The 23,591-nt window shown below is 41.7% G+C and overlaps 1 protein-coding gene across 1 annotated transcript in view; it reads left to right on the top strand.

The window, feature by feature from the left end:
• The window catches only part of LOC126175688 (uncharacterized), a 63,797-nt gene that overhangs the window by 32,771 nt on the left and 7,435 nt on the right, over window positions 1-23,591 (top strand). Inside the window, exons 2-3 of the mRNA XM_049922621.1 lie at window positions 1,254-1,338; window positions 9,548-9,760. Of these exons, the coding sequence (XP_049778578.1) occupies window positions 1,254-1,338; window positions 9,548-9,760 (298 nt within the window). The remainder of the gene's footprint in view (window positions 1-1,253; window positions 1,339-9,547; window positions 9,761-23,591) is intronic.

The raw sequence follows: 23,591 nt of genomic DNA, 5'->3' as shown, positions 1-23,591 counted from the left end.
CCTTTTAACTTGTAATTCATTTATGTTGTTTCTAGATTCCTTGTCATTTTAATCCATGAGTGTTATGTTGCTTCCTTCTATCATTTCATTTTATTGGATTGACTATTATACTAGACTTATACAATGATGGGAAGGGGATTGCAGGCCAGACACAAAAGGTGTGCCTCTAGCCACATAACTAGCTGTGAGGAGTAGCCAGCAGCTGTTTTCAGCTAGCATCTCTCCCCTACACACACACACACACACACACACACACACACACACACACACACACACACTGGAACTTTTTTTTAATGCTTGGCCTTATCCTTCCCTTTTTTAACTTTTTTTCCATTCCAGATAACACATGAAGGACTAATTTTGGCCTCTCATCTCATACCTTTTAAGGAATTTTGTTTGCTTGATACCAATATATGAAGGGCAGCATGAATGACCATAGCTTTGTTCAACCCATGGGGGAGTATCACAGAGATGCTGAAGACACTAAACTGTCAGACATGAAGAGAGACATAAACTATAACATGGAAGCCTCTTAACAAAGTTTCAAGAAGCAGCTTTAAATGATGACTCTAGGAATGTACTACAACCCTCTCCATATCACTCACATATGGTTCTTGAGGACAAGATTAGAATAATTACAGAAAGCATGGAGACATTAAAACAAACATTGTTCTCACACTTCATACATGACTGGAACGGGAAGAAATCCTAAGTGTTACAATGGGATATACCATCTGCCATGCACTTCTTGGCTTCATAGTAGTTTGTAGAGTGTAGATGTAGAAGTATATGCAGGATGAAGGGACAAATGCTACACTTGGTTTACTTCTTAAACATGGAAATCCAGTTGTTAGGTATAATATACACGTCCCTTGCGCAGTTGATTCCTTGGAAAAACTGGACTTAAAACACTAACTATGAAAGACGGACTTGCACACCAGTGATAAAGGTAATTTGCAATTTATGCTTGACGTATACATTCTGTGTGGTAACCTGTGTTCTGTGGAATGTGTTCCTTAATTATTTTGTTCATGAGTACCAGAAGATGTAAGAAAGATCAACACTTATAGAAGTTCAGAAATATGCAACAACTGCTATCTTTGCTTGAGGTTTGTGAAGCCTCACCTGGTGTTTCATTAATTGTGAACTTCTCTTGATCTAGGTGATGTTTATTGATTTCTTATATGTTTACAATTTTTTCCTTAAAATATTAATTTCTAATACAGATTAGCCACTGTCTTTCATTGTTACAGCCAAATCAAACAAGAATGGGTCGAGATATTGCCATTTCATGGCCAGAAATAATCCGGTGGGCTAAGAAACAGAGTTCAACTGCATGTAAGTAAATATTAATATAATAGAGGGAAACATTCCAGGTGGGAAAAACACATCTAAAAACAAAGATGATGAGACTTACCAAACAAAAGCGCTGGCAGGTCGATAGACACACAAACAAACACTAACATACACACAAAATTCAAGCTTTCGCAACAAACGGTTACTTCATCAGGAAAGAGGGAAGGAGAGGGAAAGACGAAAGGATGTGGGTTTTAATGGAGAGGGTAAGGAGTCATTCCAATCCCGGGAGCGGAAAGACTTACCTTGGGGGAAAAAAGGACAGGTATACACTCGCACACACACACATATCCATCCGCACATACACAGACACAAGCAGACATTTGGAAAGGCAAATGTCTACTTGTGTCTGTGTATGTGCGGATGGATATGTGTGTGTGTGCAAGTGTATACCTGTCCTTTTTTCCCCCAAGGTAAGTAAGACATTTGTAAAGGCAAATGTCTGCTTGTGTCTGTGTATGTGCGGATGGATATGTGTGTGTGTGTGTGTGTGTGTGTGTGTGTGTGTGTGTATATACCTGTCCTTTTTTCCCCCTAAGTTAAGTCTTTCCACTCCCGGGATTGGAATGACTCATTACCCTCTCCCTTAAAACCAACATCCTTTCGTCTTTCCCTCTCCTTCCCTCTTTCCTGACGAAGCAACTGTTTGTTGCGAAAGCTTGAATTTTGTGTGTATGTTTGTGTTTGTTTGTGTGTCTATCGACCTGCCAGCGCTTTTGTTTGGTAAGTCTCATCATCTTTGTTTATATATATATATACACACACACACACATCCAAAAACAAAGATGATGCGACCCACCAAACGAAAGTGCTGGCAGGCCGATAGACACACAAACACACACACAAAATTCAAGCCTTCGCAACCAACAGCCGCCCCATTAGGAAAGAGGGAAGGAGAGGGAAAGACGAAAGGATGCGGGCTTCAAGGGAGAGGGCAAGTAGCCACTCCAATCCCGGGAGCGGAAAGACCCACCTTAGGGGTAAAAAAGGACAGGTACACTCTCGCACACAAACCCATATCCAACCGCACATACACAGACACAAGCAGACATTTGTAAAGGCGTTTTTGCCTTCACACAAGCACACACACCTCATATGCTCATGATTGCCATTTCTGGCAGCTTGGTCTGGAATGCAACTGTCATGTACATTGGAAGCAGTTTTCTGGAGGGTATGGGAAGAGGAAGGGATAGCAGAGTGTGGCTGGGGGGTGGGGGGGGGGCTGTATGGTGGAGCTTGCAAGGACTGGACAGCTATCAGGCACAGTGCACAGTGTAGGAGATTATAAGGGGTGAAAGGGGCGGCGGTGAGGGGAATGGGTAATGAAAAAGAAGAGGGGTGGAGAAGGGGAAAGATGGGTTGGTGTGTTGGCAGAGGGCAACACACAGAGAGGATGGGAGACAAGAATAGGGAAGAGGTGATAGGACGGAGGGGATGAAGCCCATTGGGTGGAGAGTGTGGGGACAGTAGGTTATCATAGGTTGAGGCTGGGATAACTATGGAAGCAGAGAATGTGTTGTAAGAATAACTCCCAACTACACAGTTCAGAAAAGTTGGTGAAGGAAGGAAGGAAGGATTCAGATGGGCGGGGTAGTGAGGCAGCCATTGAAATCAAGCCTGTTATGTTCAGCTGCATGTTGTGTCACAGGGTGGTCTGCTTTGCTCTTGCCGCCCACAGTTTGGCGGTGGCCATTTATCATGGCGGACAGCTAGTTGTTAGTCACACCAATATACGAGGGTTGGAACTTCAGTAGTGGCAACTTTAATAGTGGCAGTTTGAGCGGCGCGGTCTATTGCCCAATGAATTTGTAACAGTTCTGAAGTGAATGCCACGAAGTGTTTCCTTCAGTTTAGAAATAGAGTTGAACTCGCAAGGGCTTAAGTCGGGGGAGTGCAGTTGGTGGTATAACACTTAGCAGCCCCATCAGTCAAACAAAGCAGTAACAGCTTGCACTGTACATGCTTCAGCATTGTCCTGCAAAATGATGGTCAGGTCCTGCAGAAAGTGTCATCACTTCTGTCCCTAAGGTGGTCGTAAGTTGTGTTCCAAAAATGAACAGCATAGAGACAGAAGTGATGACACTTTCTGCAGGACCTGACCATAATTTTGCAGAACAATGCTCAAGCACATACAGTGCAAGCTGTTACTGATTTGTTTGACTGATGGGGCTGCTAAGTGCTACACCATCTACTGCACTTCCCTGACTTAGGCCCTCATGTGTTCAACTAGATTTCTAAACTGAAGGAAACACTTCACGGCATTCACTTCAGAATTGCTACAAATTTGTCAGACAATAGTACGTGCCGCTCAAACTGTCAACACATCTAGCACTGCTAAGAGTATCCTACGACTTCCACATCGCAGGCAACGGGTTATATACAATGCTGGTGACTACTCTGAAGGTCAGTAAAACTTTGAAACATTTATCTATTTTGTACAAGCTGTAAATAAATAGTTGCCACTATTAAAGTTCCAACCCTCGTAAAAAGCTGTGCAATGATTGCAGCAAAGCTGGTATATGACATGGGTGCTTTCACAGGTGATCCTGTCTCTGAGGGGGTAAGATAAGCCTGTGACAGGACTGGAATAGGAAGTTCTGAGTGGGTAAATTGGGTAGGTCTTGCACCTGGGTCTTTCCACAGGGATATGATCTGTGTGGCAGGGGTTTGAGACTTGGGAGTGGCATGGGGATGGACTGTAGGAAGAGTCGTAGATAGGATGTCCCTCATTTGAGGGCATGATGTTAGGTAATCAAAGCACTGGTGAAGATCTGTGGTTCAGTTGTTCCAGTCCAGGATGGTATTGGGCATCAGAGGGAGCACTCTTCTGTAGCTGTTTCTTGGGGGTGGTGGGGGAATTGGGGGTGTGATGAAAAATGGCACGGGAGACCTGTTTGTGTACTAGTTCTGGGGGTTAGTGCCTGTCTTTGAAGGCCTTGGTGAGACCCTCAGCATTCTGAGAGCAAGAGAGTTCTTGTCACAGCGGGTATGCTACCCCCAGGTGGCCAGGCTACATGTAAGGGATTTTTTGGTGTGGAAGGGATGACGGCTGTCAAATGGAGGTACTGTGGGTGGTTGGTGGGTTTAATGTGGACAGAGATGTGGATAGGGCCATCAGAGAGGAGCAGGTCAATGTCCATGAAGATGGCATGCCAGTTTGATAAATGTGGTGTCACCGCCAGACACCACACTTGCTAGGTGGTAGCCTTTAAATCAGCCGCGGTCCGCTAATATATGACGGACCCGCGTGTCGCCACTGTCAGTGATAGCAGACCGAGCGCCGCCACACGGCAGGTCTAGAGAGACTTCCTAGCAATCGCCCCAGTTGTACAGCCGACTTTGCTAGCGAAGCTACACTGCCAAATACGCTCTCATTTGCCGAGACGATAGTTAGCATAGCCTTCAGCTATGTCATTTGCTACGACCTAGCAAGGCGCCATTACCAGTGTATATTGAGATTGCACTTATGTATCAACAAGAGCGATGTTCACCAATTATGGAATAAAGTTAAGTATTACTTCAACTACGTACTTTATTTGCTACTATAATTTCCGTTAACTGTTCCAGACCTCACGCCAGTCTGCGTGAGCTTAACATGTGCCTTTCGGCTACCCGTCACTGTGGATTGGCTGTCTTGCCAGTCCACAACAAATAAGTACCAGGTGAAGCGGATGAGAGAGAATGTGTTGAGGTTGTGAAGGAATGACGATTGGATTTCTTGGACCTGAGTCCAGATCATCAAGATATTATCAATGGATATGAACCAGACCAGGGGTTTGACATTTGGGGAGGCTGAAAGATCTCAAAGATCTCCTCTGGGTGGCCTATAGACAGGAGACAGGTTGGCATGGGGGGCCGGGGGGGGGGGGGGGGTGCTATGCAAGTGCCCATAGCTGTGCTGCTGATTTATTTGCGTACATACATCTACATCACTTCCCTTCAAAGGAGAAGTAGTTGTGAGTTAGTTATAGAGCATTCCAGAAACGATCTCCATAATAATCTGCTGACATCCTCCTGTTGCCTCAGGGCTCCACCTATTCAACACCTGCCCTTCTCACAGTGCTTCTCGTCATCAACCCCCTATAACACCCGGATCCTACCTAGCTGACCTTCCCAACTTGCCACATCCCCCCAAAACTCCGTACCAACACTCCACCAATCTAGAGCTGAAAGATTCCTGTAATACAGTTGTTAATCTTCTGATCCCCACAGTGGAAACAATTCTCTGCCACCAGTCCCTCCAACTTAAGCCAACCTGATCCCAATGTTGAACCCCCCACCCCTCTCGCAGATCATTCTACCATCCAACCATGACCCTCCACCCCCTCCAATCTAACCTCCTCTTGGTCACCTTCCAGGAAATCATTACCTCCAAATTGGCTTCACCCTCCTTCTTCAGTACACCAACCTTTCAGCAGAAGAAAGACAGCTCTACACAACCTCAAAACAAATCCTGATGTAATCATTCTTCCTGCAGACAAAGGTTTCACCACTGTTATTGTGAATTGCAATAACTACCTGGTGGAGGGCCTCCGCCAATTATCTGATTCCTCCGTCTATTATCTCTGCCAGAATGATCCCATCCCAGAAGTTCAACATAACCTTCAATCCCTGCTTAAAACATTAGGCTCTTCCCAGAACCTCTACCCTGAATTCATTTCCCTCCTCACCCCTATGACAACCTGCACACCCACTTTCTACATGCTGCCCAAAATCCACAAACCCACAATCCTAGATGCCCCATTATGGCAGGTGATTTTGCCTGCATTGAAAGTATTTCAGCCTTCACTGGCCAACACCACCAACCAATTGCCCGTAATCTTGCCTCCCACATCAAAGATACTAAACTGTACTACATAGTACTAATTAACAATGAGGTTTTAAACAATAAAATTAGTTTTTGTATCTAGGGCAGTTGTAGGTAATAATTGATTGAGCAAAAAGAGCCCTGATTTTGAAAACTATTATTTTCTGATGTATGTGGAAATGAATGTTTGTCATCTACACCTACATACCCTGTACTAAGGTCATTTTCTTTCATGTTCCATTGGCAAATAGAGCAAGGGAAAACTGAGTCTACATGCCTCCATATGAGCCCTAATTTCTCTTATCTTCATGGTCCTTGTATTAAATTACATTGGTTGTAGTACAGTTGTTCTGCTGTCAGCTTCAAATCTACATCTACATCCATACTCCGCAAGCCACCTGATGGTGTGTGGCGGAGGGTACCTTGAGTACCTCTATCGGATCTCCCTTCTATTCCAGTCTTGTATTGTTCGTGGAAAGGAGGATTGTCAGTATGCTTCTGTGTGGGCTCTAATCTCTCTGATTTTATCCTCACGGTCTCTTCGCGAGTAGGAGGGAGCAATATACTGCTTGACTCTTCGGTGAAGGTGTTGTTGTTGTTGTTGTTGTGGTCTTCAGTCCTGAGACTGGTTTGATGCAGCTCTCCATGCTACTCTATCCCGTGCAAGCTTCTTCATCTCCCAGTACCTACTGCAACCTACATCCTTCTGAATCTGCTTAGTGTATTCATCTCTTGGTCTCCCTCTATGATTTTTATCCTCCACGCTGCCCTCCAATACTAAATTGGTGATCCCTTGATGCCTCAGAACATGTCCTACCAACCGATCCCTTCTTCTAGTCAAGTTGTGCCACAAACTTCTCTTCTCCCCAGTCCTATTCAATACTTCCCCATTAGTTATGTGAACTACCCATCTAATCTTCAGCATGTTCTCGAAACTTTAACAAAATGCTGGTTTTCTAAATTTTATCAGTATTGTTCCTTGAAAATAACGTCACCTTCCCACCAGGGATTCTCATTTGAGTTCCCGAAGGATTTCCATAATACTTGTGCATTGTTTGAACCTACTGCAAATCTAGCAGCCCACCTCTGAATTGCTTCAATGTCTTCCTTTAATCCAACCTCGTCCGGTTCCCAAACACTCGAATCGTACTTAAGAATAGGTCACACTGGTGTCCTATATGTTGATGAGCCACACTTTTCTAAAATTTTCCCAACAAGCTGAAGTTGCCCTACTACAATCCTTACATGCTCATTCCATTTTATATCGCTTTGCAACATTACGCCTACATATTTAAATGACATGACAGTGTCAAGCAGCACACCACATATGCTGTCTATCACACTTCACTGAGGTACTCCTGACGATACCCATGTCTCTGATGAACACACGCCATCGAGGACAGTGTACTAGGTTCTGCTACTTAAGTCTTCAAGGTACTCATATATCTGGGTACCTATTCATTAAGCTTATATGTTTCTTAACAGTTTGCAGTGGAACACAATATCAAATATTTTTCGGAAATCTAGAAATATGGAGTATGCCTGTTGCCCTTCATCCACAGTTCATCATATCATGTCAGAAAAGGGCAAGCTGAGTTTCACACACGTGAAGCTTTCTAAAACTGTGCTGATCTGTGGACAGAAGCTTTTCTGTCTCAAGGAAAGTTGTTATATTCAGACTGAGAAAAGTTCAAAAATTTTGCAGCAAACTGATGTTAAAGATATTAGTCTGTAATTTTGCAGGTTCATTCTTTTATCCTTCTTATATAGAGGAATCACCTGCTCTTTTTTTCCACTTGCTTGGGACTTTGCACTAGGCAAGAGATTCTTGATAAATGCAAGCTAAATAAGCGCCAACACCACAGAGTATTCTTTGTGAAACTGAATTGGGAATCCTTTCAGACCTGTCGACTTATTTATTTTCAACTCTTTCAGTTGTTTCTCTATGTCAGGGATGCCTATTAATATGTCCACTGTATGGGAGTCTCAGTTATGGTCAAATGATAGTATATTTGTACAATTCTCCTGCAAGAATGATTTCTTAAATGCGAAATTTAAAACTTTGGCTTTCTTTTTGTTGTCTTCTGGTGGCACACCAGACTGATGTACAAATGACTGCACAGAAGTCTTAAACCCGCTTAGCAATTTTACATAGGACCAGTATTTTCTTGGGTTCTTGGACAGATCTTTTGTCAAGGTATGAAGGTGATAGTTGTTATACGCTTTTTGCGTAGACCTGTTTACAGACGCGTCGATCTCTACTGACCTTTTTTCTGCTGTTATTTGCATGTTCTTTGAACCGAGAGTGCAACAGCTCATGCTAACTCAGCATTTTCCAGATTTTGTTGTTAATCCATGGTGGGTCTTTTCCATCCCTAATCCAGTTACTAGGCACATATTCATACCCTTTGTGAGCACAGTTTTCACTCCATTTAAACTTTGCTCATAATTCCTCTCTGACCCTCATACTGTACTGAAATGATGTCATTTCGCTGTGTAAGTGAGACATAAACAATTGCTTATTTGCTCTTTCTAGCATAAATACTCTCCTAGCCTTCTTGACTGATGTATTAACTTCAGTAACCATAGTCGCTACGATGACTATGTGGCAGTGAGACATTGACTTTCAATTTGAAAATTGTTCAGAGGTGAAGGTTTATCTATCAACAGAGATATCACATATTGGGGGCTTACAAAGGAGGAAAGGGAAACCAGTTGGGATATAAGTTTTGTGACTGTAATGAATATATGAAACTGTGGTAGATGATGACTGTAACCAGGCAAATGAGTGGCATGTAAACCAAGGATGTTCTTTGTCGGATTAAAACATATAGGTAGAGATTGAGAAGATGACGTAATGAAAAGTGTATAGATGACATTAGAAAATATGGTGCAGCATGACTGTATATCACTCAACACTGTAACGCATGCAAAATTCCGGAAAAGCATCTCTCTCACAAATGGCTGATGGTGACAGTGACAGCATACCTAACCTTCATGGGGTTTGAGAGACTCCATCTTTCATCAGGCAGCAGCTCCTGATGGTGCCTCATGCATACAGCTTATTTGTCACCTTTCAGTGACTGAAACAGTTACTCACCTACAAATGGAGGGAAGTTATATTAATTATCCACAAGCACTAGTTTCTTTCACACACTCCAACAAACACAGTCCCTCAGTGCAGTTGGGTTTGCATTGCAGTATGATGTAGCTATTTGTGTTCATGTTTGTTTTGTTTGTGTGTGTGTGTGTGGGGGGGGGGGGGGTGGCATGGGGCTCAATTATCACTGTGTAGAACTGGAAGTCTCATTTGTCATTGTGTGTCCATGAATTTAATGACAATTTTGAGTTATCTTCCAATAGTAAAATTACTCTCTCTTTCAGGTCTACGCATGGCTCAAAAAATAGAAAGAATTGCTACTCACTACCATATTGCTGAGGCATTAGATGATCTCGTGGCATGTGCAGCACAAAATCCGCTTATAGCACTTTTCATTATTGCTGTAATAGCATCATGTGGACTGCCAGTTTTGATATTCTTGTTGTTTGTAATTATCTCATTCCTTATTACATTCACGGGATTTGTTTTTATTGAAGGTAAGAATAAAAATGTGTATGTGTGTGTGTGTCATAGTTACACTGCCTGATCAAAAGTATCTGGACACTCCTATGTTATGTGAAATTGACCACTAGATGTCACCGGAAGCAGATGCATCTATATAAGAGGAGACAGCGTGTATTGTATTATCATTAGGGAAGCCCTAACAGCAGAATTTGTTGGTCAGGACAGCTCAGTGACTTTGAACATGTTTTAGTTATTGGGTGTCACCTGAGTAAAATATCCACTGAGTACATTTCAACCATTCTGAAGCTGCCCAAGTCAATTGTTGGTGATGTGACTGTAAAATGGAAATGGAAAGGAACAATCATGACTAAACCAAGTCCAGGCAAACCTCACATACTGACAGACAGGCACTGTTAAGCATTGTGTGGAATGTATATAAAAAATCACATTAAATCGGCAAGAGGAGTCACTCGTGAGTTTTAAAGTGCTACCAGCTGTCCAGATAGCATAGTGACACCGCATAGGGATTTAAGAAGAATGGGGTACACTGGTTGAGCAGCTCCTCACAAGCCACATGCTTCTCTAGTCAGTGCTAAGTGACACTTAAGGTGGTGTAACTAGCAATGCCACTGAACAGTGGATAACTGGAAATGAGTGATTTCGGGTGATGAATCGTGCTTTACCCTGTGTGGGAGGGTGTGGACTTGGTGAATAACTGGAGAGTACTATTTTGTATCATGTGTTGTGCCAACAGTGAAGTACAGTTGAGGTTGTGTTGCACTTAAAAAAATTCTAAATATAGAAGGATATGAACACATTTGACAGCACTGTGTACTGGTTACATTAGAGCAACAGTTTGTAGATGTGATGATTTTATCAGCAGGACAATGCACCCTGTCATAAAATAGCATCTGTAAGGCCATGGTTTATGGACAATAACATTTCTGAAATAGAACGACCTGCCAGAGTCCCGACTTGAACTCAATGGAACATCTTCAGGAGGAGTTAGAAGGACGTTGTTGCTCCAGATCCAAATACCCTACATTCAGCTCTTAAGGCATGGGCTGCCATTCCTTCAGACATCTCATTGAAAGTGCCCCCAGCAGCATTCAATCTATCACAAAGGTGAAGAGTGGACACATCCCATATTAATGCCCACTCTTGTAGGGTTGTTACTAGGAATCTTTAGACTTTGTTTTGCCTGGCAAAAGTGGTTGTCAGTTGTGGTAGTCAGTTTTAAATTTTAGTGGTATGTAGTACCCATAAGTCAGTAGACACCAGCAGTTTGAGGTTACATTGTTTTTTGTTATGTGAGGAACAATGAATAGAAACTTCCTGGCAGATTAAAACTGTGTGCCGTACCGAGACTCAAACTCGGGACCTTTGCCTTTCGCGGGCAAGTGCTCTACCACCGAGCTACCCAAGCACGACTCACGCCCTGTCCTCACAGCTTTACTTCTGCCAGTACCTCGTCTCCTACCTTCCAAACTTTACAGAAGCTCTCCTGCGAACCTTGCAGAACTAGCACTCCTGAAAGAAAGACAGTTTTAATCTGCCAGGAAGTTTCATATCAGCACACACTCCACTGCAGAGTGAAAATCTCATTCTGGAAACATCCCCCCGGCTGTGGCTAAGCCGTGTCTCCGCAATATCCTTTCTTTCAGGAGTGCTAGTTTTGCAAGGTTCGCAGGAGAGCTTCTGTAAAGTTTGGAAGGTAGGAGATGAGGTACTGGCAGAAGTAAAGATGTGAGGACGGGGTGTGAGTCGTGCTTGGGTAGCTCAGTTGGTAGAGCACTTGCCCACGAAAGGCAAAGGTCCCGAGTTCGAGTCTCAGTCCGGCACACAGTTTTAATCTGCCAGGAAGTTTCATATTGGCGCACACTCCGCTGCAGAGTGAAAATCTCATTCTGTAAACATCCCCCAGGCCGTAGCTAAGCCATGTCTCTGCAATATCCTTTCTTTCAGGAGTGCTAGTTCTGCAAGGTTCGTAGGAGAGCTTCTGTAAAGTTTGGAAGGTAGGAGACGAGGTACTGGCAGAAATAAAGCTGTGAGGATGGGGCGTGAGTCGTGTTTGGGTAGCTCAGTTGGTAGAGCACTTGCCCGCGAAAGGCAAAGGTCCTGAGTTCGAGTCTCAGTCCGGCACACAGTTTTAATCTGCCAGGAAGTTTCGTATTGGTGCACACTCCGCTGCAGAGTGAAAATCTCATTCTGGAATGAATAGAAAGTTAATTACAGAACAGTCTGTATTTGTTTTGCAAACATGACCAAAATTACAATGTTTATGATTTGTTTGTGGAACATTTTCTGAATATCCAACTTCCATCTCAACAAGGTATTTCAGATCAAATTTAAGATTTGAAGGAATGGGTTGGTAACAGAGCTTCCTTGTTCAAGTAGACAAAAGTCTGTTACTGTAGAAGAGAATCTAAATGTTGTTGCACAGTGTTTTGTACAATCACTCACCAAATATCAGAAAAGCATCTGTTACTGTAGAAGAGAATCTAAATGTTGTTGCACAGTGTTTTGTACAATCACTGACCAAATATCAGAAAAGCATCCAAGGATTATGGAATAGCAACAAAAAGCCTAATAAAGGTTCAGAAAAAGCTGAAATTGAGACCAAGAAGCTGATCCCAAGTTTTACTAAAGCATTCTTTGGAGTGACAAAGTGATTGTTAATGTGAATGGCATAGTGAAAAGACATAACTAGTGACTACTGGAATTCTATGAATTACCATGTGGTTATGGAGTCAGTTAAAGTTTAATGATTTGAGTGTATAGCCATGGATTTTCATCAGTGTGTCCGTTCTGTAAATTACCTGAATATTCTTTAAAAAGTGTTGCTAGAACTGGGAGATAGTTCACTCTTTGAACATTTGCAACCAGTTAAGGAAAAGTTCATATGGCAACAAGATGGAGCATTCCCACACTATCGGCATTGTGAGAGACTTTCCAAATTAAAATGTTGATGAATGGATTGGCAGACAAGGGCTATTGAATGACATCCATGATACCCACGTATCACATCCATGGATTTTTCGGTCTGGAGTATACTAAAATATGAGGATTATTCAATCAAGACTCATTATGTTGGGCATTTGAAGGAACAAATCCTACCAGAATTTGAAAACTTCCAGTCCCAGAAGCTATGAAAAAAAAGAGGGGGGGGGGGGGCAAATCAGTGTTGGAAACATGTAATATTTACTTAGAACAGCATGGGAACCACGTATTTTTGTAGGGTCATTGAACTCTATATGTATTTGTGTTGATAATAAATTTGTTATTTTCATTTGTTTAGTATTATTGCACCAAACATATTTTTAACAACTGACTTATGCCCACTTTATATGTGTGTGAATAGCTGTGATCAGATGATGTACATACTCTGTTGCATGTGTTCATGAGGCTTTGATTTTTCTGTTAATCAAACCAAACTTTTACATTACTGAATTCATGTTCTGTGGTGTAAACATTTATGCAGGGCCAGTGATTTAGTATTTAAACTCAATTCTTATCTATTTCACTTGTTTGTCTATGCGATTTTTGTTCAGTTGTCTTTAAACCAGTTGTTTACCAATAACCTGAATAGGTTCAGTTACTGTTTCTACACATTTCTTTGGTTCATAGTACCCCTTTCTTTCGTTCGCAGATATTTATGGATAGTTTCGATAGTCAGTACTCTAAACATTTATAAATTGTAAATATATTAAGTTACTCACACAATGTAGGCTTCTATGGCCAGTATTGTCTTCAGTTAAAACTTCTTGGCTGATAGGCCGTGGTCGATGTATAAAACTCTCCCCTGACATTGCATCTCCGAATGCGGGAGATGTCCTCAGAGGTAAAGTGGTGAACTGCAAGGAGAACTTGAGGAAGTGCTAATTATATAGGCAGTGCAGAGGGCACCACAGTCCATCAAGCAGCATCAGCCATGGGACTGTCTCTGGTAATACAAACATTCTCAGTTGAAAGTAATCGATCGTCACACTGATTTCCAAATTTTATCCAGTTTAACACCTTCCTCTTTTCTGTTAAAATTATTATGGTGTTTATCAATCTCGACAGCATATCTATACATACGCACATAATAATGCGAGGTTTTAGACATAACGCTCGTCTCGCTGAATTTTATTTCATGATTAACTTCCTGGTAAATATGTTCTGCTACAGCTGACTTACCCATGTGACGCAGGCGGTAATTCCTCCTATGTTCAACAAGACGGGATTAATACTTCTCTTTGTGGAACCGATATAAACCTGTCCATAACTAAAAGGAATTTTATATACCCCCGGTGCAGCCAAATGATGATGTGGATCTTTTGCCGATCTTAATGTTCTTTTATTTTCCTGGTGGGTCTGAAAATAATCTTCACATCTATCTCTTTGCTAGAATAGCCATTCTTCATGAAAATCAATCATAGATGTTCAGTCTTGTCTTTTACATACACGGTTTCTCCAATTTCTCATCTTTTAAATAAACAGGTTCACAAATTTTGTACAACCTGTCTACCAAGGTTTTTATTACACCTCTTTTTTTGTCTAGGCTGGTGGCTTGAATCTTTATGCAAATAACGATCAGTATGTGTAGCCTTTCTATTCACCTTATGGCCCAACATTCCATCCCCTCGTTTAATCATACACACATCCTGAAAATTCAGTTGTGTCCATAGTAAATTGGATTTTCGGATTAATGCTGTTTAGATGTATCAGAAAGGTATCCAACTCCCTTGCTCCATGTGTCCATACTACGAAAGTGTCATCGACTTAGTAATAACATTTGGCTGGTCTCTTACTGGCAGTCTGTTCATAAGTCACTATTGTATTGAAAGTAGGTTGTGGTGAGGCAGTGTCAGAATAATGCCACAATGTCAGTTGGAAAAATATCCACTGTGCATGAGGTAGCCTCATTTACCAGAATCATGATGAACAGCGACCCAGTATCAAAACTAACGAGGGTATCATCCGGGCCCATGCTTATTTCCTTTAACTTGCCAGTGAAATGAGCTGAATTTTTAATATGACATGAAGTTGCAGCAATGAGGCAAGATGTCTACCTAACTTATGGGTGGGACCACCTACAGCACTGACAATTGGCCTCAAAGGAACTTCAGGTTTATGCACTTTTTCATCTCCACTTGGTTATTAGTAATGCTATGCAGTGTGGTGATTGGAGTAAGATTGGTGGTCTAATGATCAAAACTATGGAAGTTACAGCACAAATAGCAGTAAACAGACAGAAGTAGGAGTTCGATAACTTACAGAAGAACATTTCGGGAGGACAATTCTAGTACTGTTATTAACCTGTCTGATAAAGATTTGTCAGAAGTTGAAGTTTCTGTACTAGCTAAAGGAGGCAATTTTGCTGTGACGCACCAAAATGTACCCACTGAGGATACTGTGGCAAATATTGAGGCAGGTATCTGTCAGCTACCACAGCAGTCCACTGATATAATTAGAATGGAAACGGCTAGGATTTTACGTACATGTAAATCACCGAACAGTAATTTGTCGCAGGCACAAAGGAAGGTGCTGAGGCATGTTAACACAAATAAAAACATTATTGTTCTTACTGCAGATAATGGTAGTGCCACCGTCATATTGAAGAGTGATGACTATCATGGAAAGGTCAATGATATTTTGGTTTCCTCCAATTACAAAAAACTTCAGAAGGATCCGACTATGAAGATTTTAGAAATAACCAATCAACTGAGGAAAGAGTCTTCATTCTCCTCCGACGATAAGAAGCTGCTTTCTAAAACAGTAGAGTACCCTTCTAGACTCTGTGGATTACCCAAAGTGCATAAACCTGAAGTTAGGTAGACATCTTGCCTTATTCCTGCAACCTTATTTTGGTAGGATTGAGTCATATTAAAAATTCAGCTCATTTCATTGACAAGATAAACGAAATGAGTGTGGGCCCAGATGATATCCTCGTTAGTTTTGATATTGTGTTGCTATTTACCATGATTCTGGTAAATGAAGCTATCTCGTGTGTAGCAGATATTTTTCCTACAATATTTTGGCATTATTCCGACACTGCCTCACCATAACCTACTTTCAATAGAATAGTGACTTTTACGAACAGATTGACGGGGTGGCTATGGGCAGTTCTCTTAGTCCTGCTGTGGCTAACTTATTTATCGAGACTTTTGAACAATGGGCATTGCAGACTGCCAGTAAGAGACCAGCCAGATGGTATTGCTACGTCGATGACACTTTCGTAGTATGGACACATGGAGCAGAGGAGTTGGGTACCTTTCTGATACATCTAAACAGCATTAATCCAAAAATATAATTTACTGTGGAGACGGAGAGTAATGGGCAATTAAATTTTCTGGATGTGTCTGTGATTAAATGACGGGATGGAACATTGGGCCATAAGGTATATAGAAAGGCCATACATTCTGATCGTTATCTGCATAAAGATTCAAACCACCACCATACACAAAAAAGCGGTGTAATAAAAACCTTGGTAGACAGGGCGTACAAAATTTGTGAACCTTTTATTGAAAAGACGAGAAATTTGTGAATCTGTTTATTTAAAAGATGAGATTGAACATCTATGGTCAATTTTCATTAAGAATGGCAATTCTAGCAAGGAGATTGACTGGGCACTTAGCTCTAGGCAGAGAATCAGGAGCAACAATGAACAACAGCCACCCTATGGTAAGGTTTTTCTTCTGTCCATTAATAAGGACACAGATCACATTTCCCTCCAGGAAAATGAGAGTATTTAAGATCGGAAAAAGATGCATGGCATTCTTTGGCTACACTGGGGGTATATAAAATTCCTTGTATATGCGGACGTGTTTATATCAGTACCACAAAGAGGGGTGTTAAACCCGTCTTGTTGAACATAAGAGGAATTGCTGCCTGGGTCACAGGGATAAATCGGCTGTAGCAGAACATGTTTACCAGGAACGTAATCATGAAATAAAATTCAGCGAGACGAGCATTATATCTTAAACCTCGCATTATTATGCGCGCATGTATAGAGACGCTATTGAAATTGATAAACACCGTAATAATTATAACAGAAGAGAATAAGGTGTTAAACTGCATTAAATTTGGGTGTCGGCATTTTATCAGAAGCATGATGATCGATTACTTTCTATCGAGAATGCTGGTATTACCACAAACAGTCTCATAGCTGACGCCACGTGATGCACAGTGGCACCCTCCTCACTGGCTTAAAAGTCAGCACTTCGCTGAGTTCTGCTTGCAGTTCGCCGCTTTACCTCGGAGGATGTCTCCCGTAGTGGAGACAAAACTGCAGGGGGGAGTTATATACTCTGACCACAGCCCATCAGTCTGGAAGTTTTAACTAGAGATATTAAGTTACTGCTCTGAAGTAAATTGTTCTGTGCCAGTTTGTACCAGCAGTTTCAACATATGCAGTACATTCTTTGACAGTACTTGTTGTCAGTAATTATACCTCATTTTCATCAAATTCACTTTGTGATAAAACATTGTATTTTCACAAAAAGTAACTTTAGAACCTGCACCAGTTTGTAGCATTACTACTACCCTTTTAAGTACATAGAACACTGAAGACAAGGCGAAACCTTACTACTAGTGGTAGTGGTGGTGGTGGTGGTGGTGGTGGTGGTGGAGGTATAGCATAAGTGAAAAATTATATTACAACTAAATATTAAACACTTATGTGTATAAATAGCTTGATAACATTTTTACCCTCCACGCTGCCCTCCAATACTAAATTGGTTATCCCTTGATGCCTCAGAACATGTCCTACCAACCAATCCCTTCTTCTAGTCAAGTTATGCCACAAACTCCTCATCTCCCCAATTCTATTCAATACCTCCTCATTAGTTACGTGGTCTACCTATCTAATCTTCAGCATTCTTCTGTAGCACCACATTTCGAAAGTTTCTATTCTCTTCTTTTCCAAACTATTTATCGTCCATGTTTCACTTCCATACATGGCTACACTCCATAAAAATACTTTCAGAAATGGCTTCCTGACATTTAAATCTATACTCGATGTTATCAAAGTTTTCTTCTTCAGAAACACTTTCCTTGCCATTGTCACCCTACATTTTATATCCTCTCTACTTCGACCATCATCAGTTATTTTGCTCCCCAAATAGCAAAACGCCTTTACTACTTTAAGTGTCTCATTTCCTAATCTAATTCCCTCAGCATCACCCGACTTAATTCGACTACATTCCATTATCCTCGTTTTGCTTTTGTTGATGTTCATCTTATACCCTCCTTTCAAGACACTGTCCATTCTGTTCAACTGCTCTTCCAAGTCCTTTGTTGTCTCTGACAGAATTACAATGTCATTGGTGAACCTCAAAGTTTTTATTTCTTCTCCATGGATTTTAATACCTACTCCGAACTTTTCTTTTGCTTTCTTTGCTGCTTGCTCAATTTACAGATTGAATAACATCAGGGAGAGACTACAACCCTGTCTCACTCCCTTCCCAACCACTGCTCCCCTTTCATGCCCCTTGACTCCTATAACTGCCATCTGGTTTCTGTACAAATTGTAAATAGCCTTTCGCTCCCTGTATTTTACCCCTGCCACCTTTAGAATTTGAAAGAGAGTGTTCCAGTAAACATTGTCAAAAGCTTTCTCTAAGTCTACAAATGCAAGAAATGTAGGTTTGCCTTTCCTTAATCTTTCTTCTAAGATAAGTCATAGGGTCAGTATTGCCTCATGTTCCAATATTTCTACGGAATCCAAACTGATCTTCCCCGAGGTTGGCTTCTAACAGTTTTTCCATTCGTCTGTAAAGAATTCGCGTTAGTATTTTGCAGCTGTGACTTATTAAACTGATAGTTCGGTAATTTTCACAACTGTCAACACCTGCTTTCTTTGGGATTGTAATTATTATATTCTTCTTGAAGTCTGAGGGTATTTCGTCTGTCTCATACATCTTGTTCACCAGATGGTAGAGTTTTGTCAGGACTGGCTTTCCCAAGGCTGTCAGTAGTTCTAATGGAATGTTGTCTACTCCCAGGGCTGTGTTTTGACTCAGGTCTGTCAAACTCTTCACGCAGTATCATATCTCCCATTTCATCTTCATATACATCCTCTTCCAATTCCATAATATTGTCCTCAAGTACATCGCCTGTATATAGACCCTCTATATACTCCTTCCACCTTTCTGCTTTCCCTTATTTGCTTAGAACTGGGTTTCCATCTGAGCTCTTGATATTCATACAAGTGGTTCTCTTTTCTCCAAAGGTCTCTTTAATTTTCCTGTAGGCAGTATCTATCTTACCCCTAGTGAGATAAGCCTCTACATCCTTACATTTGTCCTCTAGCCATGCCTGCTTAGCTATTTTGCACTTCATTTTTGAGACGTTTGTATTCCTTTTTGCCTGCTTCATTTACTGCATTTTTACATTTTCTCCTTTCATCAATTAAATTCAATATTTCTTCTGTTACCCAATGATTTCTACTAGCCCTTGTCTTTTTACTTACTTGACCCTCTGCTGCCTTCACCATTTCATCCCTCAATGTTACCCATTCTTCTTCTACTGTATTTCTTTCCCACATTCCTGTCAATTGTTCCCTTATGCTCTCCCTGAAACTGTGTACAACCTCTGGTTCTTTCAGTTTATCCAGGCCCCATCTCCTTAAATTCCCACCTATTTGCAGTTTCTTCAGTTTTAATGTACAGTTCATAACCAATAGATTGTCGTCAGAGTCCACATCTGCCCCTGGAAATGTCTTACAATTTAAAACCTGGTTCCCAAATCTCTGTCTTACCATTATATAATCTGTCTGAAACCTTCCAGTATCTCCAGACCTCTTACATGTATACAACCTTCTTTCCTGATTCTTGAACCAGTGTTAGCTATGATTAAGTTATGCCTTGTGCGAAATTCTACCAGGCAGCTTCCTCTTTCATTCATTACCCCAATTCCATATTCCCCTACTACTTTTCCTTCTCTTCCTTTTCCTACTCTCAAATTCCAGTCATCCGTGACTATTAAGTTTTTGTCTCCCTTCACTATCTGAATAATTTCTTTTATTTCATCATACATTTCATCAATCTCTTCATTATCTGCAGAGCTAGTTGGCATATAAACTTGTACTACTATAGCAGGTGTGGACTTCATGTCTATCTTGGCCACAATAATGCATTCACTATGCTGTTTGTAGTAGCTTATCTGCACTCCTATTTTTTATTCGTTATTAAACCTACTCCTGCATTACCCCTATTTGATTTTGTATTTATAACCCTGTATTCTCCTAACCAAAAGTCTTGCTCCTCCTGCCACCGAACTTCACTAATTCCCACTATATCTAACTTTAACCTATCCATTTCCATTTTTAAATTTTCTAACCTACCTGTCAGATTAAGGGATCTGACATTCCACACTCCGATCTGTAGAACGCCAGTTTTCTTTCACCTGATAATGACGTCCTCCTGAGTAGTCCCCGCCCGGAGATCTGAATGGTGGGACTATTTTACCTCCGGAATATTTTACCCAAGAGGATGCCATTATCATTTAATCATACAGTAAAGCTGCATGCCCTCGGGAAAAATTATGGTTGTAGTTTCTCCTTGTATTCAGCCGTTCACAGTACCAGCACAGCAAGGCCATTTTGGTTAGTGTTATAAGGCCAGATCAGTCAATCATCCAGAGTGTTGCCCCTGCAACTACTGAAAAGACTGCTTCCCCTCTTCAGGAACCACACGTTTGTCTGGCCTCTCAATTGACACTCCTCCGTTGTGGTTGCACCTACGGTACGGCTATCTGTATCGTTGAGGCACGCAAGCCTCCCCACCAACGGCAAGGTCCATGGTTCGTGGGGGGGGGGGATAATAATAATAATAGTAATAATATGTCTGAAAAAGTAAGGCTTGTTTTTGTAGAATTTTATTGTTTTGTACATAACTAAGTGCAGTTTATGGCAAGAACAAAATAATGTTTAAGCTTCCCCTACTCGCTGTTTTGCATTTTTGTGTAAGTGGGAGTTTTATGTCCATTTTTATTTTTTTGGACAAATGTACAAGATTCCTAATTCATTTATTAGTTAACAAATTAACTTCTGGACTGAAAATTAGGATTTGTTATTTTTCATCCACACAACCACCTCTTTATTAAATATTCGATTGTAGTCATGCTTATTTGATTTCGTCTCTTTCTCAGACAATGGACCTCGTGGGAAATGCCCTAGTTTCTTTGCAATCAGTAATTTTCTTTCCTGTCAGTGCTTAATATAGGTTCAACAGAGTTCATGTTCACACTCCACAGGAAAGCCTATTCCTGCACAGCTGACAACAGCCAACTCCAAACACAAACTGCAGTTTGTGGAAATATTAAATTCAAGTAGTGCTATCCACCAATAAGGTCACTTGAGAAAACAAATGAGGTGCTGAGAGCCCTAAGGGCCTAAAGCACACCATCTTTGAACCCCCATATTTAAATAAATATGAAAGAAACCAGTGGGAAAGCTATTTGTGAATGTTCTGATATACATACAATGTGGGCCTACAGTACAGGTAAAGCTGACCCCACAGTAAGATCAGTGGGATGTCAAAGCATGAATAAATGCTTCAGTCTCACAATCATCAATGATGTGCTTTATGGTTCTCAGCAACTCAAATGGATTACTCCGACAAAATCCAAAACTTGATATACTATATCTCATTGAGAATCTTAAAAAAATGTTTTCTGTCAGTATAACTATGACACTGACGTCTGATCTAATTGTACTTTATAATGAGTGAATTCACATATCTGTGGAGTGTGCTGCCATCTAGCGGGATTTATGCGAAGCAAATATCGACAAAACTCTGCTGCTGTGAGCTGCCACCTGGTGGCATTGACATAAACTTGTAGTTGAGTGGTAAGGGCTAGCAGTGGTCACTGTGAACTGTGCATGTTATTTATCACATCTGTATGTGCTTCACCCATAAGGCAATTACATCACCCCAGTTGTGCATGCACAGTCTCCTTGAAATGTGCACAAGTGAAGATGTGCTTGCAACTCTGATGCCTAGTTTCACAGTGTCTAGGTAGAGGAGCAATATGTAGAACAGCGCGGTAGATTTAGTGCCGTGTATTTCAGATTACCGCATCTACATTACATTTAACAACATTCAAAGAAAAACAATAAATCCATAAGGTGTCAAAAGTTAAGGTGTTCACATGCTCTTGTGCTCTTACACAGTAGCAGCCACCACTGCTGGAGGAATATCGTTGCAACGCATTTTCTACTTTTTCATTAGTTGCTCAGTCTACCCCCCCTGCTGTTGTGTAGCACCACATTCAAAAAGTTTCTATTCTTTTTTGCCCATGTGACATTCATCTCTGCCCCTCTGTCAGTATTTTAATGCTGACTCTGATCAGACAGGAATTTCTTGAGGTTCCAGAACAGATGGAAATTATTGGGAGTGAGGTCTAGACTGTAGGGTGGATGATCAAACACCTCTCAGATGAACATTTGCAGGAACTCTGTTGTCCGTCAAGCCATGTGTGTCTGGCCATTATCATGTAGCAGGAGTAAGCATCTTGTGCCACTTGTTCTTTATCCCTAACCAAACAACCAGTCCCACATAATGTTCTAATGTTCTTGCGTTGTTGCTTGGCTCGTGGAATCCCCCCCTCCCCCCCCCCCCCCCCCCCCAACACCCGTACCACCAAATTACTCATCTCTGGCTGCCAACCCTCCTTCCACAATGACTTACACCTTTTCAGATTCTGCCTGTCCTTAGCCCTCACCAACATAGTTCTGCAAAGCCATATCAGCCAACCCTAATCCTCCTTGTAGTACTTTCTCTCCATCCACAAAATTTTCCTGCTGTGCAATCCTAAATTCCCAGAACCCATAGCACACACTGAAACTTGTGCCCTCCAGGAAGTAGAGCAACATGCGCAATGCCACCTCGAAAAGCTCTCCTCCCTGCTCACTTCCTACTCCTGCCTTCTGAGTACCACTGTCCACCACCTCTACAACAACCTCCCCCACGTCCCCTCATAGCTGACGAACCTTGTCTCGCAGACCTACTACATTTACCCCACCCTCTAAAACTCCCTCCCACCACCACACAGAATCCAGAACCTAAACAGACCCAAAACACAGTCATGAACCTTCCCTCCAGAAGCCTTAGGCCCCACCGAAATATCAGTTCTTTCCAAAGGCCTCGCCTTTTGCCCCACTCCCAAATTCAATCATGCAGGACTTGTTAATGACCTTCTTTCCTTCTCCTGGTCCCTACAGTGGAAACACTTTTTCTCTACCAACTCTACCAATCAGAATCACCCAAAGACCAATGTTGAACCCTGACTAACTCAGTTCACTTCTCCATCCAACCGTGATCCCCCTCCCCCTTGCTCCCAAATCACCCCCTGTTAACCTTCCAGAATTTATTTACCTCAAACCTTGCCTCATCATCATTCCCCAAATCCCACAACATGAAAACTAACCTCACATCCGCAGAAAGAACTGCAGTCCAGCATCTAAAAACTGATCCCGTCCTTATAATCTTACCTGCAGACAAAGACTCCACCAATTTTGTTTTTGAACCACTAGGATTACTTGGCAGAAGGACTCCTCTGGCTGTCAGATTCAGCCACCTACAAACCTTTTCACAGTGACCCCATTCCAGAATTCCAGCAGGATCTCCAGTCGCTTCTCAAATCCTTAGGCCCATCCCAGTACCTCTCCCTGGGTCCATGTCTCTGCTCACCCCTAACACTCCGCGCACTCCTACCTTCTACATGCTTCGTAAGTCCATAAAGCCAACCTCCCAGGACACTCCATTGAGGCCAGTTACTGTGCCCCCCCACTGAGAGAATATCTGCTCTCATAGACAAACACCTTCAACCTATTACCCAGAACCTACCCTCCTGTATGTCACTGTTGATGCCACCTCC

The sequence above is a fragment of the Schistocerca cancellata genome, chromosome 3 (genome assembly GCF_023864275.1).
Source record: "Schistocerca cancellata isolate TAMUIC-IGC-003103 chromosome 3, iqSchCanc2.1, whole genome shotgun sequence".
NCBI lineage: Eukaryota > Metazoa > Arthropoda > Insecta > Orthoptera > Acrididae > Schistocerca > Schistocerca cancellata.
This window is presented reverse-complemented; position numbering and strand designations above follow the sequence as displayed.